The 16,819-nt window shown below is 43.5% G+C and overlaps 3 protein-coding genes across 4 annotated transcripts in view; 2 read left to right on the top strand and 1 right to left on the bottom strand.

Moving 5' to 3' along the window:
* The window catches only part of LOC134792217 (large ribosomal subunit protein eL24), a 213,061-nt gene extending 211,396 nt beyond the window's left edge, over nucleotides 1-1,665 (top strand). For both annotated transcript variants that reach the window (XM_063763469.1, XM_063763470.1), the window contains exons 4-5: nucleotides 363-524; nucleotides 1,499-1,665. In XM_063763469.1, coding sequence (XP_063619539.1) covers nucleotides 363-524; nucleotides 1,499-1,637 — 301 coding nt within the window. In that variant the 3' untranslated portion in view covers nucleotides 1,638-1,665. The remainder of the gene's footprint in view (nucleotides 1-362; nucleotides 525-1,498) is intronic.
* A 2,764-nt stretch (nucleotides 1,666-4,429) lies between these two features.
* LOC134792212 (ATP synthase subunit beta, mitochondrial) lies at nucleotides 4,430-6,360 on the bottom strand. The gene has a single exon (XM_063763459.1). The coding sequence runs from the start codon at nucleotides 6,241-6,243 to the stop codon at nucleotides 4,699-4,701; it is 1,545 nt and encodes a 514-aa protein (XP_063619529.1). The 5' UTR covers nucleotides 6,244-6,360; the 3' UTR covers nucleotides 4,430-4,698.
* A 1,065-nt stretch (nucleotides 6,361-7,425) lies between these two features.
* LOC134792221 (60S ribosomal export protein NMD3) lies at nucleotides 7,426-16,638 on the top strand. The gene is made up of 9 exons (XM_063763474.1): nucleotides 7,426-7,580; nucleotides 7,732-7,866; nucleotides 8,083-8,233; nucleotides 12,219-12,462; nucleotides 12,982-13,275; nucleotides 13,486-13,595; nucleotides 15,003-15,160; nucleotides 15,413-15,595; nucleotides 16,228-16,638. Exons 1-9 carry the CDS (start codon nucleotides 7,531-7,533, stop codon nucleotides 16,409-16,411), a joined length of 1,509 nt encoding a protein of 502 aa, XP_063619544.1. The 5' UTR covers nucleotides 7,426-7,530; the 3' UTR covers nucleotides 16,412-16,638.
* Nucleotides 16,639-16,819: the final 181 nt, after the last annotated feature.

Here is a 16,819-nt window from a genome sequence, read left to right as displayed (position 1 = left end):
TGTGTGGAACAGAATTTTAATTGCATGTAAGTGAAAGAGACGAACCTATTATCACAAGAAGCCCTCAACTCTTAGGGGTCTTAATGTAACAGCTGAAAGGGTCTTGTAGAATTTAAAGTCTCATTACTGACCCAATATAGAATCAGTAGAAAGTGAGAGATTTAAAGTAAATTTGACATGTACAGTTTCAACCAAATTCCTCTCATAGTTTTTGTAAATTTAACCTGTAAAAAATTAAAACTGTAGGGAACTTACATATCATAATTCAAAAGAAAAAAATCAAAATCAAATTGGTCACAATCAGATTCCCTATCAGTATTCTTTTAATTTTTTTATACTATTATAAAAATGCATATGTCTAGGCGCAAGTTCAAGAAGGGTCAAGAAGAAGAGCAGACCAAGAAGCGCACCCGCAGGACCCAGAAATACCAGAGAGCCATTGTTGGTGCCTCCCTCAGCGACATTATGGCCAAGAGGAACATGAAGCCTGAGGTGCGCAAGGCTCAGAGAGACCAGGCCATCAAGTGAGTATACTGTCATGGTATCACTACACCTGCCGCATCAGTCTGTTTGTTTGTTTGTTCGCGATAAACTCAAAAACTACTGTAGGATTTTCATGCGGTTTTCACCTATCAATAGAGTGATTCTTGAGGAAGGTTAGGTGTATTATTTGTTAATCCGTGTGAAGCCAGGGCAGGTCACTAGTTTTTCATAAATACAAGTCTCAATAAGTTATTAATTGTTTGTCATGACATGTGTTTTTTGACATTAAAGATATTGAATTGAATTGTCTTAATCCATCATTTTGACTTAGATTCGGACCAAGCCATGGTATAATAATATACTCCGCCTGGTACTCTCTTCCCGTCTTTTCGTGGTCACGTGACTGACAAGCCTACGTCATGTGACAGTGCTATATGATAATATGCGATATCGCTATATAAAGTGGCAATGTTATTGTGACGTAAGCTTGTGTCACTTTGGGAAGAGAAGACCATGTTTTATTAGACTATGGACCAAGCTAACTATGCATGACATTTGCAATGACAAAGTGTGGCAAGCTCATCATTAATGTCAAATTTCTATGAAAATATGACATTATAATAATGCTCGGTAAGTTAGTCAGTGCCAAGTTAGCTTAGACAGTCTTTATGTATTTGTAAGAAAAGGATAAATTAACTTTTTGTTCTCCTCATATTAACATTTTCTCAATTACATGCTAAAGGAGTGTGACGTGTGATGTGACATTTGCTTTGGCAACCAAATCCCATTTTTAATTTTGTATTCATATACAAAATGTTCTGTTACTTAGTTACTGACAGACAACACACAGCCCACAGATTTTGGAGTCCCAAAGTTGTTCAGAACAAGCTAAATATCTACCTCACAGAGAAAAAAAACCGATGAGCACAGGATTATTATAATTTGAGTTGGTATTTTTGCCCTCCATGGCCTCCATCTTGTACTTGTTTTTATTTTTCAACACTAACATTCCCAGGGCTGCCAAGGAACAGAAGAAGTCCACCAAGGCCGCCAAGAAGGCTACCGCTCCCCCCACAAAGGCGAAGGCTGCCCCCAAGGCTAAGGCCGCTAAAGTGAGCCAGAAGTCCGCGCCTCGCGTTGGTGGAAAGCGATAAGACCTTTATAATTAAACATCTAAGCTAACATTGTTTTTTTTTTCGTTTCCAATGAGTTCCTTCACCGACACCAAGAACACTACCTGTAAGGAGTCGTCCTAAATATGTATGTACAATCGCCTGCGCTCGCGGTGTTCCAGTTAAGAAGAATTTGCCTTAATCCTTACTACCTGCAAGGCGTTCAAACGAGTATCGCCCTAAGGAACACCGCGAGCGCAGGCGATTGTACAAAACTACTACATGATTATTGCAAAATCGCACTTATTTTTACTCGATCAAACATTGAACTCGAATAGGTGTCCTAGTTGATAACAGAGCGGCACAGTCGCCGAACTTACTCGCACTTCATACAATGTCTACATGTCGAGACATTGCGCGATATTCTCTCGCATGAGTCGATGACCAGTGGCAGTAGCACGGTCGCATTTTTATCACTTGTCACGTTCTAACAAGTATGTAAGTGCGAAACTGACGGGCATAGTGACAGGCAATAAAAATGGAACCATGCTGTATTGTAACCCATCCTAGTACATTTTGCGACAACTCTGACGTACCTACGTCAGAGTTCCTCATCATCATCATCATTCAGCCTATATATACGTCCCACTGCTGGGCATGGGCCTCCTCTCACTCGCAAGAGGGCTTGGGCTATAGTCCCCACGCTGGCCCAATGCGGATTGGGAACTTCACATACACCTTTGAATTTCTTCGCGGATGTATGCAGGTTTCCTCACGATGTTTTCCTTCACCGAAAAGCAAGTGGTAAAATCAAATGATATTTCGTACATAAGTTCCGAAAAACTCATTGGTTTAGTTCCTCAGCCAACATTAAAAATAAAAATCTGCCTCAAGCGATAGAGTCAAGTATCTACCACAAAACTTATAGCGCCATCTATTTCCGCTGTCTGATTTAGGGGGCACGATTTTTTTAGTTAGGCTGTCTTCTACAATGTGTACACAATGGGCCATCGCCGGCCACTCCCAAGGGACGCAGCCATGCGGTAGAATGAGATAGCAATATCACTTGCTCCCTCTAACGCATAAATGCGTCCCTTGGAGTGGCCGGCGATGGACCATTGTGTACTGGGGCCTTAAGAAAGCTATCTTGTACAGTCGCCTACAATAATATGTTACACAATGAAGGCCGCTAAAATATCTGACACGATCTTATTGTTCTGTCAGGTCGTTCAGTTACTGATCCAGGCGGTTTTGTATTTGGTTGGTTAACCAATAAATTTTATAACTACCCGAAAATTTACAAATTGTTTGTTTACTTTCTTTTGAATACCTAAAGATACAGCAGTGGCGGATTTGCAGTCTTTGCCGCCCTAGGCCCCAGGCCTTGTAGCCGCCCCTCTCTGAGCATCACCCATCATATTGACTACATTTAAGTCAGGCAACGAAAAGGTATAGAGGGAAATGCTTGGGACACATTTTTAACTTAGTAACTTTATTTGGACTCTTTAGGAGGTGAACATATCAAAAGTCCCCTTGAGCGGGGGTAGGGGAGTTTGGTTTGAAGGTCACATTTTTCTGTTCCGCTTATTAGGTATATTTCAGAAACTATACGTCCTTGTGATATGATCATGGGAACATTCATTTTAAGTGACAGTTTTACCAATAGCATTGACTTTTAATGTACCTACAAAAAACATTCAAAAAATCTAAAAAAGAAACAAGAAAAACATTTTTTTGCTATACCTATAAACACTCATATAATTTTTTTTCCTTTTGGCCTCCAGCGAATTCCAGAGAAGTTTAAAGGACAAAATTAGTAGGTATTTAGACCCAGTAGTTCCGGAGATAAGGGGGGAGGGGAATTGTAATTTTTTGCCTGTTTTCTTGAATAACTGCTAAACTATTTATCCTAAAATTATGAAAAAAATATATATATTTGAGATTCTTACAATAAGCTATTTGATTTGATATGTAACACGATATAGTTTGAAAAACTTTAATTTTTAATTTTCTCATTTACCCTCCAAAAATGGCCTCCATATTTAAAATTCATTTATTTACGTTACGTCTTTGGGTCACAAACATACATATGTGTGCCAAATTTCAACTTAATTGGTCCAGTAGTTTCGGAGAAAATAGGCTGTGACAGACGGACAGCCAGACGCGCGAGTGATCCTATAATGGTTCCGTTTTTTCCTTTTTATTGAGGTACGGAACCCTAAAAACGGGGAACAAGGCGCGAAGGCGGCAACAATCTGTGAAATCGACGTCACACTCGCGTTCGCGGCTTCGCGCCACGATTCGCGCACAAGTGTGGAGGGCCCTCAAGATATCAAAAAACTTGTAGCTTGTAGCAAATTATACCCGTTTTCATTTTGTATAATGATCATGTCGTTAGAACGCATAATTTTCGAGATATAAGCGAAAAACCGATAAATGTGTTCGTCAAACCCCTTTCTTCCCCCGGCTCAAGGACTACGGCCGGGGACTTTTAATATGTTCACCTCCTAGATAGTCCAAATAAAGTTAGGTCAAAAATTGTGTTTCATGCATTTCCCTCTATAGGTACCTTTTTTTGAGAATTCGTTGCCTGGCCTAATTTTGAGTTATTTTTTGTTATCATGTGCATCAGCGAATTTTTTTGTCACAATTTGCCGCCCCTAATATCTTGCCGCCCTAGGCCCGGGCCTACTGTGCCTTATGGGAAATCCGCCACTGAGATACAGACTATAGGTCAGATTTTTTTTTATTCCATTTAGGTCATCTCTGACCTAGCATCTAGCATACACGCTCCCTATATGATATGATCATATCTCAAAGGAAAAAAAAACATAAATATTTTTACAATTTTATTTGCGATTAAATGCACCGCAAAGTAACATGTGTTCGGTTCAGACATAACATGATTCAGTTGGATTTTTCTTCAGATATTTACAATATTTGTACTACTTCCATAATTACTATATTGGATTACATTATTTAAAATGTTATAGCAATGGAAACTACTACTGAACAAAACATAAACCTTAGTCCTTTCCGTAGGTTACTCATTCCAATAAATAGACTATAATTCTTCCTTACACTACTTGATTGATACATTTATTTAGGTGCTCTTGGCTAGAGTCTCGGCCTTGGCGACAACTTCCTCGATGGGCCCGACCATGTAGAAGGCGACCTCGGGCAGGTGGTCGTACTCGCCCTGCAGGATCTTGGAGAAGCCTTTGATGGTCTCCTCGAGCGGCACCAGCTTGCCGGCGTGGCCAGTGAACACTTCGGCCACCTGGAAGGGCTGCGACAGGAACCTCTGGATCTTGCGCGCGCGCGCCACTGTCAGCTTGTCCTCCTCGGACAACTCATCCATACCCAAAATGGCGATGATGTCCTGGAGCGACTTGTAGTCCTGCAGGATTTTCTGCACGTCACGGGCGACGTTGTAGTGCTCGGCGCCAATGATGTTGGGGTCCATGATACGCGAGGTGGAGTCGAGAGGGTCCACGGCAGGGTAGATGCCCAGCTCGGCGATGGCACGCGACAGCACAGTCGTGGCGTCCAAGTGAGCGAAGGTGGTGGCCGGGGCGGGATCGGTCAAGTCATCAGCGGGCACGTAGATGGCCTGTACTGAGGTGATGGAGCCCTTCTTTGTGGTGGTGATTCTCTCCTGCATAGTACCCATGTCAGTGGCCAAGGTCGGCTGGTAACCCACAGCAGATGGGATACGACCCAGCAGGGCAGACACTTCAGAACCAGCCTGAGTGAAACGGAAGATGTTGTCAATGAAGAGCAGCACATCCTGACCCTCCTGATCACGGAAGTACTCAGCCACGGTGAGACCAGTAAGGGCGACACGGGCACGGGCGCCTGGGGGCTCGTTCATCTGGCCGTACACCAGCGACACCTTGGAGGTCTTGTCCTTGAGGGAGATGACACCAGACTCAATCATTTCCTGGTACAGATCATTACCCTCGCGTGTGCGCTCGCCTACGCCGGCGAACACGGAATAACCTCCGTGAGCCTTGGCCACGTTGTTAATGAGCTCCATGATGAGTACGGTCTTGCCGACACCGGCGCCGCCGAACAGGCCGATCTTTCCTCCCTTGGCGTAGGGCGCCAGCAGGTCCACGACCTTGATGCCGGTGACCAGGATCTCTTGCTCCACGCTCATGTCCACGAACTCGGGCGCCTCGGCGTGGATGGCCGCCGTCTTGTCGGTGGGGATGGGGCCGCGCTCGTCGATGGGCTCGCCGATCACGTTCATGATGCGCCCGAGCGTCTCCACGCCCACGGGGATACGGATGGGTGAACCGCAGTCGTGCACGGGCTGTCCGCGCACCAAACCCTCGGTACCGTCCATGGCGATGGTGCGCACCGTGTTCTCTCCCAAGTGCTGCGCCACCTCCAGCACGAGCCGGGGCTGCCTGTTCTGCACTTCCAGGGCATTGAGGATGGGAGGCAGGTTGTCTTCGAACTGTACGTCTACAACGGCACCGATGACAGCGACTACTTTACCTTGTCCCTTGCCTGCGGCCTTCGCAGCATAATCACGTTTGTTGACCAGAGCTCCAGCGACCAAGGGTGTCTTGTCGGCTACAGATTTGTCCACTACCGACTTCGCGGCCAAACGACCGGCTCTACAGGCGGTAGAGAACATCTTCGTTTATTAATTTGATCGATCGAATAGGAAAAAATTCAAAAGGGTCACGCTCACTCTGAAAAATTTACGTAAGCGGCAGCAAGTGCGAAACTATGACAAGGAGAGGGGAAGGTTGCGGCAGGGCGGGGAGGGGGAGAGTTTCACAGAGTAGATAAAGGTGTGATCGTGTATTACTTGAAAAGCCGTAACAGACTGCCGCACCGCATCGCGTTAATTAATTTCCGAGCAAGTATTTATAAAACTCTCCCTTTATTTGTAATAACCATAGAAGGTAGGATCGTATAGAAGTGGTATACGCGTGCCTCCGTGAGGGACAAAAGATACGCAAATGCGACACTGTGATTGGTCGAATTTAATTGTTGCCCACCATTATCCATACTAAAAAAATGGTAGAGAACAAAACATATGTGAGACTGTGATAAGGACAAACAATAATAGCGCTTTCTCTGCTACTCCTACTGAAAGATACGTAAGACTATCCCGTTCTGTCAGTTATCCCCACCACTCATGCACAATCCAGTTTAATACTAGATTCATGGTAATAACTAACACGTTGATTATTAATGACATATTCATGTGGTATTATTAAGGTATTATCATTACTTTTCACTTAACATGCTCAAAAAGTGCACCTTTATGTCGTGCGTAGACGACATAAAATCGCATTTTATGCTCTAGAGCATAAAGTAAAATCATCTATTACGACCCTTATTGACTTAGCAATAAAGTACAAACTGCCAGCCCTGCCGGCGCGCCCCCGACCGGCGCTCTCCCGATCGGCGTGCCCCGCGCGCCTCCGACCGGCCCAAGAACAATTTTCTTTAGTCTTGAATAAACACGTTAAAATAACCTAAAATATTTGATTTTTTGTATATTTTCCTCGCAATCGAAGTGAAAAGCAGAGTGTACAACAAGGGCATAAATGTCCATTTTTAGCCTGGTCTACTATTTTGGTCTTCGCTTCGCTTAGACCAAAAAATTGCCTCGGGTAAAAATGGGTCACTTTATGCCCTTGTTGTACAATCTACTATTTTTCTTTTCATTGCAACTGATTGCTTGTCTTTTATGTGTACTGTAATTGAAAACTATTTATTCTATATCTGGAACAGTACAAAAACTGTAATGTCATATCACATGTGATGCTTACGTCATCTGTCACTGTCACTGTCAGTCAAAACACGGAAAACACGCTTGTTTCGTGTGATTGTGATTGAAGATATTTTTCAATAAAATTGTGCTTAATATTACATACCGGAAACATATAATAACTAGACTCAGTGAAGTATGGAGTATATATCTCCAGAAAATGTTACGGCGTCCGACAGCACGCGAATGTAAGTTGTGTTTCATTTAAGGTTAATGTTGAAGTCCTGAGTTATAATACTTACCTTAGTAAGTCCCAGCTCAATGATACTGCTTTATCAACCTTCTTATACGTCTGCGGTCTTATTACATTGATACTGAACGAGTGGTTCTTGTTTTCAGACTATGTTGTCAGTGTGCAGTGCCGATAGAAGCAAATCCCTCAAATATGTGTGTAGCATGTTTGAGGGCTCATGTCGACATTTCTGATGGTGTCCCTAAGCAGGCTACACTCTTCTTCTGCAGAGGATGTGAAAGGTAGATATTTTATTATTTTCTTTCATTCCATTATCACTTTTAACCTCACATTCATGCATATTATATTTTATCAAAATTTACATTACACTATATACATCTGTACAGGGCTTGGCTAACCGCAGCTACATTTTCACTGCTAATAATTACTACAAAGAACTATAATTTGTTGAGTAGTTTAATAAAATCAATGAACAAAATTGTGATAATGATTTTCAGATATCTTCAACCACCTGCAGAGTGGGTGGTGGCTGCACTCGAGTCCCGCGAGCTGCTTGCCCTCTGCCTGAAGCGGCTGAAAGGCCTGAACAGGGTCAAGCTGATAGATGCGGGGTTTGCCTGGACTGAGCCCCATTCCAAGAGGATCAAAGTAAAATATTTATTTAACTCCTAGAATACAATTTTTTTGTTTGGGGCTGTCCATAAATTACGTCATCGATTTTTGACGATTTTTGACCCCCCCCCCCTATAATCATCCAAAAATCATGCTTCAAATGACCCCATTTCCTCCTACTTCATGCTACCGTCATCCGATGTCCAGACCCCCCCCCCCTAATTTGAAATGACGTAATTTATGAATAGCCCCTTTTAAGTAATGTTCCCACTGAAAATAAGAAGTATAAGTTGTCATAGCAACATGCTGAGAATAAGGATTATTTTTATAGTGTACTCCTTAAAAATGTTGCACCCCTACTTTCTTGTATCTGCTTTAATTATTTCAAGCATAAAAAGAGAGTAATTATTCTCCAAATTTGTACTCGCATATTAAGGGTCTCCCGAGAGACACGCCGGCCGATGCAAGCCGAGCCGAACAACGACTTTGTCACTCTTATTGCGCAGGCATAAAGCTTTTTCCTATCAGATTTTGCCGATTCCGCGTCGACATATGTGGGGGCATTGACAGTGTAAAGTTTGGTTATGATCAGCAGTTTTTTGGTTATCAATCAAAAGAATTAGCAAAATAAAGCTGGCTATATTTTTCATAGGACCCGGGTATGTCCTTAAACTACGTCCAAGATCACCGTTGGACGGGCAGCAGTGTCCCTCAAATTCGGTGTACTCGACTGCGATCGCCAACCCGCCTGCCAAGCGTGGCGATTATGGCATTCACCCCCCATCATGATGAGCACAATAAAACCACGGCCCCGAGGTTCCGGCGACCCCCGGTGCTCTGGCTATGGTAGCGGTCAGGGCATTAGCGGGGTCAGGGGTGCTAAGAATCTCTGGCAAAGATCCGGCTACCCGCCCCGACGACGACTGGCCCTGGTAACACACAACATACGCACTATGAGGACTGACGAAAAGATCTGCGAGCTGGAAGAGGAACTGAGCAGGTTACACTGGGACATTGTAGGGTTATGCGAAGTCCGTAGAGAGGGGGAGGACACGACAACCCTGAAGTCTGGTAACTTGCTCTACCACCGGGAGGGCGACCAACAGTCCCAAGGTGGTGTCGGGTTTCTCGTTCACAAGTCCCTCGTAAACAACATAATAACCATCGACAGTGTGTCGAGCAGGGTGGTATACCTAATACTCAGAATATCCAAAAGATATTCGCTGAAGGTCATTCAGGTATACGCACCGACCTCGTCACTCTCCGATGATGAAGTAGAAGCTATGTATGAGGACGTAAGTAGGGCCATACATACTTCTAAAACATACTTTACTGTTGTTATGGGGGACTTCAACGCAAAGTTGGGCAAGAGAAGCGGGGATGAGTTAAGAGTGGGGCAATTTGGGTATGGGCAACGGAACCCTAGGGGTCAGAGGCTGGCCGACTTTCTGGAGAGATAGGAATTCTTCATGATGAACTCTTTCTTCCAGAAGCCGCCTCACAGGAAATGGACCTGGATGAGTCCTGACGGTTCCACGAGAAACGAGATAGACTTCATCATGACCGACAAGAAACGGATATTCAGTGATGTCTCTGTAATCAACAGGGTAAAGACCGGTAGTGATCACCGAATCGTAAGAGGCACACTGAATATCAATATTAAACTTGAAAGGTCCAGCCTGATGAAGTCTACGCTCCGACCTACTCGAGCCCATGTTCAAAACCCCGAAAGCTTTCAACTCGAGCTCTCTAACCGCTTTGCTTGCCTAGAGAACTTGGCTTCAGTGGACGAAATCAACGACGGGCTAGTGGAAACTGTCCACACAGTAGGGTCTAAGTTGTTTAGACCCCGCCGTAAAGATAGACCTCAGAAATTGACCGAGCAAACCTTAAACCTCATGGCTGAACGACGCTCGCTACAGTTGCAGTCTCCCGATGACGCGGAGTCATATAGGCAGCTCAATAGACGTATATCTAAGTCCTTGCGACATGATCTGCGTCTCTTTAATACTAACCGTATTAAAGAGACTATTGAGCGAAACCAAGGCTCCAAAGTGTTCGCAAAGGACAAGTCTATTGGGCAAAGCCAGCTAACAAAGCTGAAACGGGAAGATGGCAGCATAGCGTCGAGCAAAGCGGAGGTTTTAGGTGAGATCGAGAGGTTCTATGGACAGTTATACACTTCGATCGCAAAGCCCGTTGACAGCTTGGTAGGAGATCCAAGAGCCAAGCTGTCCCGACATTATACCGAAGATATCCCGGACATCAGTCTGTACGAGATTAGGATGGCCCTGAAGCAGCTTAAGAACAACAAGGCGCCGGGCAAAGACGGAATCACTTCAGAGCTTCTGAGAGCGGGTGGAACACCGGTACTTAAAGTCCTCCAGAAGCTCTTTAATTCCGTCTTGTCCGAGGGCATAACGCCTGAAACATGGAATAGAGGCGAGGTGGTGCTGTTCTTAAAAAAAAGGTGATAACAACCTATCGAAAAACTACAGACCCATCACGCTTCTGAGCCATGTCTATAAGCTGTTTTCAAGGGTCATCACGAACCGTCTCGAACACAGACTTGATGACTTCCAGCCTCCCGAACAAGCCGGTTTCCGAAAAGGCTATAGTACCATAGACCACATCCATACGCTGCGGCAAGTTATACAGAAGACCGAAGAGTATAACTTGCCATTATGCTTAGCGTTTGTGGACTATGAGAAAGCCTTCGATTCGGTGGAAACATGGGCGGTGCTTGAGTCTCTTCAGCGATGCCATATTGACTATCGGTACATCGAAGTGTTGAAGTGTTTGTATAGTAACGCCACCATGTCGGGCCGAGTACAGGAGCAGAGCACGAGGGCGATTCCATTGCGAAGAGGCGTAAGGCAGGGAGACGTTATCTCTCCGAAACTGTTTACTGCCGTAATGGAAGACGCCTTCAAGCTCCTGGAATGGGAAGGACTTGGCATCAACATCAACGGCGAATACATCACTCACCTTCGGTTTGCCGACGATATCGTAGTCATGGCAAAGTCGATGGAGGAACTCAGCATGATGCTCGATGACCTCAACCGAGTTTCACAACGGGTGGGCTTGAAAATGAAAATGGACAAGACGAAACTTATGTCAAATGCCAATGTTGTGCCTATCCCAGTCTCTGTTGAGAACTCGGTACTCGAAGTTGTTGACTCGTACATCTACCTAGGACAAGTAGTCCAATTAGGTAGGTCCAACTTCGAGAAAGAGGTCAACCGCCGAATCCAACTCGGTTGGGCAGCGTTCGGGAAACTACGTAATGTCTTTTCGTCCGACATACCTCAGTGCCTCAAGACGAAAGTCTTTAATCAATGTGTGTTACCAGTGATGACTTACGGCTCCGAAACGTGGTCTTTCACTATCGGCCTCATCTCAAAACTCAAAGTTGCTCAACGAGCTATGGAGAGGGCTATACTCGGAGTTTCTCTACGTGATCGAATCAGAAATGAGGAGATCCGTAGACGAACTAAAGTCACCGACATAGCCCACCGGATTAGCAAGCTGAAGTGGCAATGGGCAGGCCACATTGCACGCAGAGAAGATGGCCGATGGGGTCGAAAAGTGCTCGAGTGGAGACCACGGACTAGCAAGCGCAGCGTAAGACGTCCACCCACAAGATGGACAGACGATCTTGTTAAGGTCGCCGGAAGACGCTGGATGCGGGTCGCTTCCAACCGGCACGTATGGAGGTCTAAGGGGGAGGCCTATGTTCAGCAGTGGACGTCTTATGGCTGAGATGATGATGATGATGATATTTTTCATATTTCCATTTTACTGACCCACTGCTAAAAACTTGTAACCTATATATTACAATGAAAATGTTTCAATAGATTGAGTCACGAAAACTAGTGCAGATTTTATATGAAAATTATGATAATTTAGTTTAGTAGACATATAGGTAAGGTATGTCATCCTATACCTCACTCTATACCTACAAAAAACATTAAGAATAGTCAACTACAATATTGTCCCTTATCCTTCTATTATCCAACAGGTGAAACTAACAGTACAAGGCGAAGTAATGGGAGGTGCAGTTCTCCAACAAACTTTCATCGTTGAGTTCAGCATCCAGCACCAGATGTGCGATGCCTGCCACCGCTCCGAGGCTCAAGATTACTGGCGCGCGCTGGTGCAAGTGAGACAACGCGCGAATAACAGGAAGACATTCTACTATCTTGAGCAGCTGATATTGAAGCATAAGGCGCATGAAAATACGCTTGGGATTAAGCCTAACCATGGCAAGTAATTTATAATTTATGTAACATCATTCCTGCAAGCAAGATTGTTTTCATATCCCATAATGCAAAAGTAGCATGTGTTTTATGTTGGCGCATGAGCATAATAGAAAGAAGAAAACTACGAGATTTTGCTCATTCTCACAATGCTGCCGGTTGGGGAACTGCCTAAAATGCGGGTCTTTCTGCTCAGGCTACTGTAACTTGTTGGCTATTGCACTTGCTTGTTATGTAATTAATTTTACAGTACATATGGTGCTACTTTACCGCCATAGTGCGGTTACTAGCACTATACGTAGTATACGTGCGTATTGATTGTCATAAAATTAAAGGGCCATAATGTAAAACATTGTATAATACACGTGCGAAGAGGTAATTCGCACCTCGTGTTGATTTAAAACACTCCCCTTGGTCGCGTTTTAATTTATCGCCACTCGTTGCGAAATCCTACTTTTCGCACTTGTATCATAATGTACTATATGAGATAACCAACTTACAAATGTAATATGATGTACCTTTCAGACGGATTGGACTTCTTCTACACAACAGAAAGCCACGCCCGCAAGATGGTAGATTTCATACAATCCGTGCTTCCCATAAAATGCCAGCATTCCAAGAAGTTAATATCGCATGATATACACAGCAACGTCTACAACTACAAGTTCACATTCAGTATAGAGATTGTGCCGCTGTCTAAAGACAGTGTAGTGTGCCTTCCGAAGAAGTTGTGTCAGCAACTTGGAGGCATTTCTCCTATCTGTTTGGTGAACAGAGTTACCAGCACTATACATTTGATAGATGCAAATACTGGGCAGGGTAAGTTGTTCCTAAAAAGTATTTGATGGTAGTGTTACACTGTTACAGGCACTAATGGACTAATATATGTATGTCTGAAATTATTTATTTAGTTTATGGTTAGAAGTTTCTTACATTATTCTTTATTCTAGTCTAGTTTTCTCTATTATAATCTTTCGGATCCCTCATGTTAATGAAATGAACCATAACTTTAATTAAATTTGTTTTTAGTGTGTGATGTCTCAGCTACCGTGTACTGGAGGAACCCATTCAATCCAATTTGCAATCCAAAACAACTGGTGGAATATATCGTAATGGATATTGATATTTTAAAGGAACATGTAAGTAGTACCTATAAAATACGGTCTAGTCTGGATATCATTTCTTTGGATCTATATCTGAATCCCTAAAGTCTTTTCTCCTATTTTTGTATTCCCTAATATTGTTTGTCATAATGATCAGTTGTCATAACACTCGTATACCCTAATTTTGGTTTCCCTATTATCGAATGGCCGATTTTTTTTGTCCTAATATGTTTTTCCCTAATGGCACTTTCCATATTGAGTATTTATCCTAATGTTATGTAGCATAATTCTTTTTTTGCCTAATTATTGTTAGGCCTAAAAATTATATATCCTAACCATCATGTTACCTAATTTTACTTAGCCTATCGTTGCTTGACCTAACACTCGTATGCCCTGATTTTGATTTCCCTATTTCGTTTCGTTTTTACAATGGTCGCAGTTCTAACCTAACCTAACCCACTTTTGTGGCAGCAGTTCGTTTTTGTGAGGAGCACAGTTCTAGCCTAACCCACTTTCGTGGCAGCAGTTCGTTTTTGCGAGGATCACAGTTCTAACCTAACCTAACCCACTTTTGTGGCAACAGTTCGTTTTTGCAAGGATCGCAGTTCTAACCTAACCTAACCCACTTTTGTGGCAGCAGTTCGTTTTTGCAAGGATCGTATTTCTAACCTAACCTAGTTTTAACAGCAGTTCGTTTTTACAATGGTCGCAGTTCTAACCTAACCTAACCCACTTTTGTGGCAGCAGTTCGTTTTTGCGAGGGTCACAGTTCTAACCTAACCTAACCCACTTTGTGGCAACAGTTCGTTACCATTCATTATGGAAGGTAATTGTTATGATAATTGATCAATAGGAAAAGTAACTGTTATAAGAATTGATAATTAGGGCAATAGCCATTAGGTCAAAACAGTTAGAGCATATTATTTTATGCCAAACATTGTTAGGGATTTCGAAGAATATGGTAAAAAACATTAAGGATCTTGATAGTTATGGTACAAATGCTTAGGACAAATGAGTCTTAGGCTAACCATTACATTATGGAAAATAATCGTTATGACAATTGATCGTTAGGGCATGTGCCCATTAGGAAAAACCATTTAGGGCAAGTGACTTTAGGACAAACGTTGTTAGGGATTCAGAATGACACCCCATTTCTTTTTCTTATGTAAACAGTAATCTGCCGCATATATTCGCCTTATAAATGTTCTAGCTACTGCTGGCTTCGCTGACTTCGTCTGCGTTGTCAAATGATTTCCGTGACAAAAACTATATAGATATCCTAGGTATCTTTTATTACCTGGAACTCAAACTACTCCATTTCTTTAGAAAATCATTGCACATACTGTGGTTGTATAGGAATATCAGCCTGTGGTCTAAGGCCTCGCGTCAATACCCTACTGCGTCTTATTTGGTAACATAGGTACCTACTACATTTGTGTTCAGGAAAAGAAGTCATTCCCCGGGCAAGGCATGTTGTCCAACAAGCACGTGGTAGCCGATGTGTGGGTGGTGAAAGCCAGCGAGCTGGGACTCGACGTGAGCCCCGTCCACACTAAGACACATCTTGGACACGTCCTCAAACCTGGTGATACTGTCATGGGGTAAGTTATAGTATGAATTATCTCAAATGATTTTTTCGCCCAAACCCTAAGCAGTAAAAGGCTTTGTTTCTTTTGTGCGCTGCGGTGGCTACCTCATTTATCATTAGTGAAAAGGATCACGCCCGTTTAAAAGGCAATTTTAGCGTTCTACTTTTATGGTTCACTACTTACTTTTTATCCGGCTCAAAAAAAAAGGTATATAAAAAAGAATCCGCAACTTCAAAGTTCTACATGTGAGCTTTATTGTTCCAGCTACAACCTCGGCGACTCGAACGTGAACGACTCTAACCTGGACAAGCTCGACCGCTCCGTGGTCCCCGACGTGTTCCTAGTTAAGAAGCACTACGGCGAGCGCGCCGCGCGCCGCCGCGCACGCAACTGGAAACTCAAGCACATGGCCGAAGAGCTCCATGACGGAGCTAGCTCTACCAATGAGTAAGTTATCATCTAAAAAAAACAGGACCATAGGGAGGCAAACTGGCGAATGATAGAAGACGTTCGCAGTAGGTCTCACCTAGAAAAGTTGTATCGCTCCGCCGTACCCGACGTGTCCCTAGTTATGGAGCAATACGCCGAGCGCCCAACTGGAAGCTCAAGCACGTGGATGAAGAACTTCATCACGGAGATAGATTCACAAACAAGTAAGTGCTTGAATATTGTAGCTATTTACAGCTCAAAAGTACTGGTTGTAACGAGTATGTACTCGTACTTCTATAGTCTATACTTCATATCGCGGATCCGTTCGCGAAGATTAAGGGTCGGTTGCACCAAACGTTGCGTCGTTCATCGTTAAAACGTAAGCTAAATTTTATTATCTCTACTGAATGACGTTGGCCCTTTATTGTGCGGCCTCAGTGGCGAGCGCTCAGCGGCGCGTTCGATGGAGCGTGCATCGTAGCATAGAGCTTTCTGGACTGAGACCATACACACGCATACGATTGCATTTGTTTAACATGGACGCCAAGCCGCACGTTCCGTCCGCTCGAGCGTCTAATATGAACGTCGCGTAATCGTGTAACCATTTTATTAGTTGGCAATTTTTTAAATCATTGCTCATTGTTTAACAGCGACTACAACGAGTTCCTCGACGACCTGGAGGAAGACCCGGCCTTCCGGCAGAACATCAACATCTTCAAGCGCGGCGACGTGGCCGTGGACACGGACGAGATCGACCCGTCGCTGCCGCGCATCACGCTGGCCGAGATGCTCGAGGATCTCAACATCGAAGACGTTGAGATGAGCGAAGTTTAAGAAACTACTTTGAAATCTGGAATGTAATTGGTCATTTTTGTTAGTTTATCTGTTACAGATGTATTTTCTAACTTAAACTTCAAATGTATAACATGTGATATTCAACATTGTAATTCATGAGGATGCTATTTACATTGTCACCTTAAGTCACCATTAGAGAATGATAAATTACAGGAAAAGTTAAATAGCACTGCAACAATACTGTTTTTTGGTTAAAAAAATGAAGGCATTCTAAAGCCCGGACCTTCGTCAAATACTGTTGAAACCCGATGTTTTATATGAATAAATCGTATGATCATACATTTAAGTTATTCCGTTCGATCAATTGTGCGTCCTAATTCCTGAAGCATCCTAATATCATAGGTTCTCCTCCTTGTCACAATGTAAACAACACTTGCTAACTATGTA

The sequence above is a fragment of the Cydia splendana genome, chromosome 7, assembly GCF_910591565.1.
Source record: "Cydia splendana chromosome 7, ilCydSple1.2, whole genome shotgun sequence".
NCBI classification, from domain to species: domain Eukaryota; kingdom Metazoa; phylum Arthropoda; class Insecta; order Lepidoptera; family Tortricidae; genus Cydia; species Cydia splendana.
The sequence above is the reverse complement of the archived record's forward strand: the minus strand, read 5'-3'. Positions and strand labels throughout refer to the sequence as shown.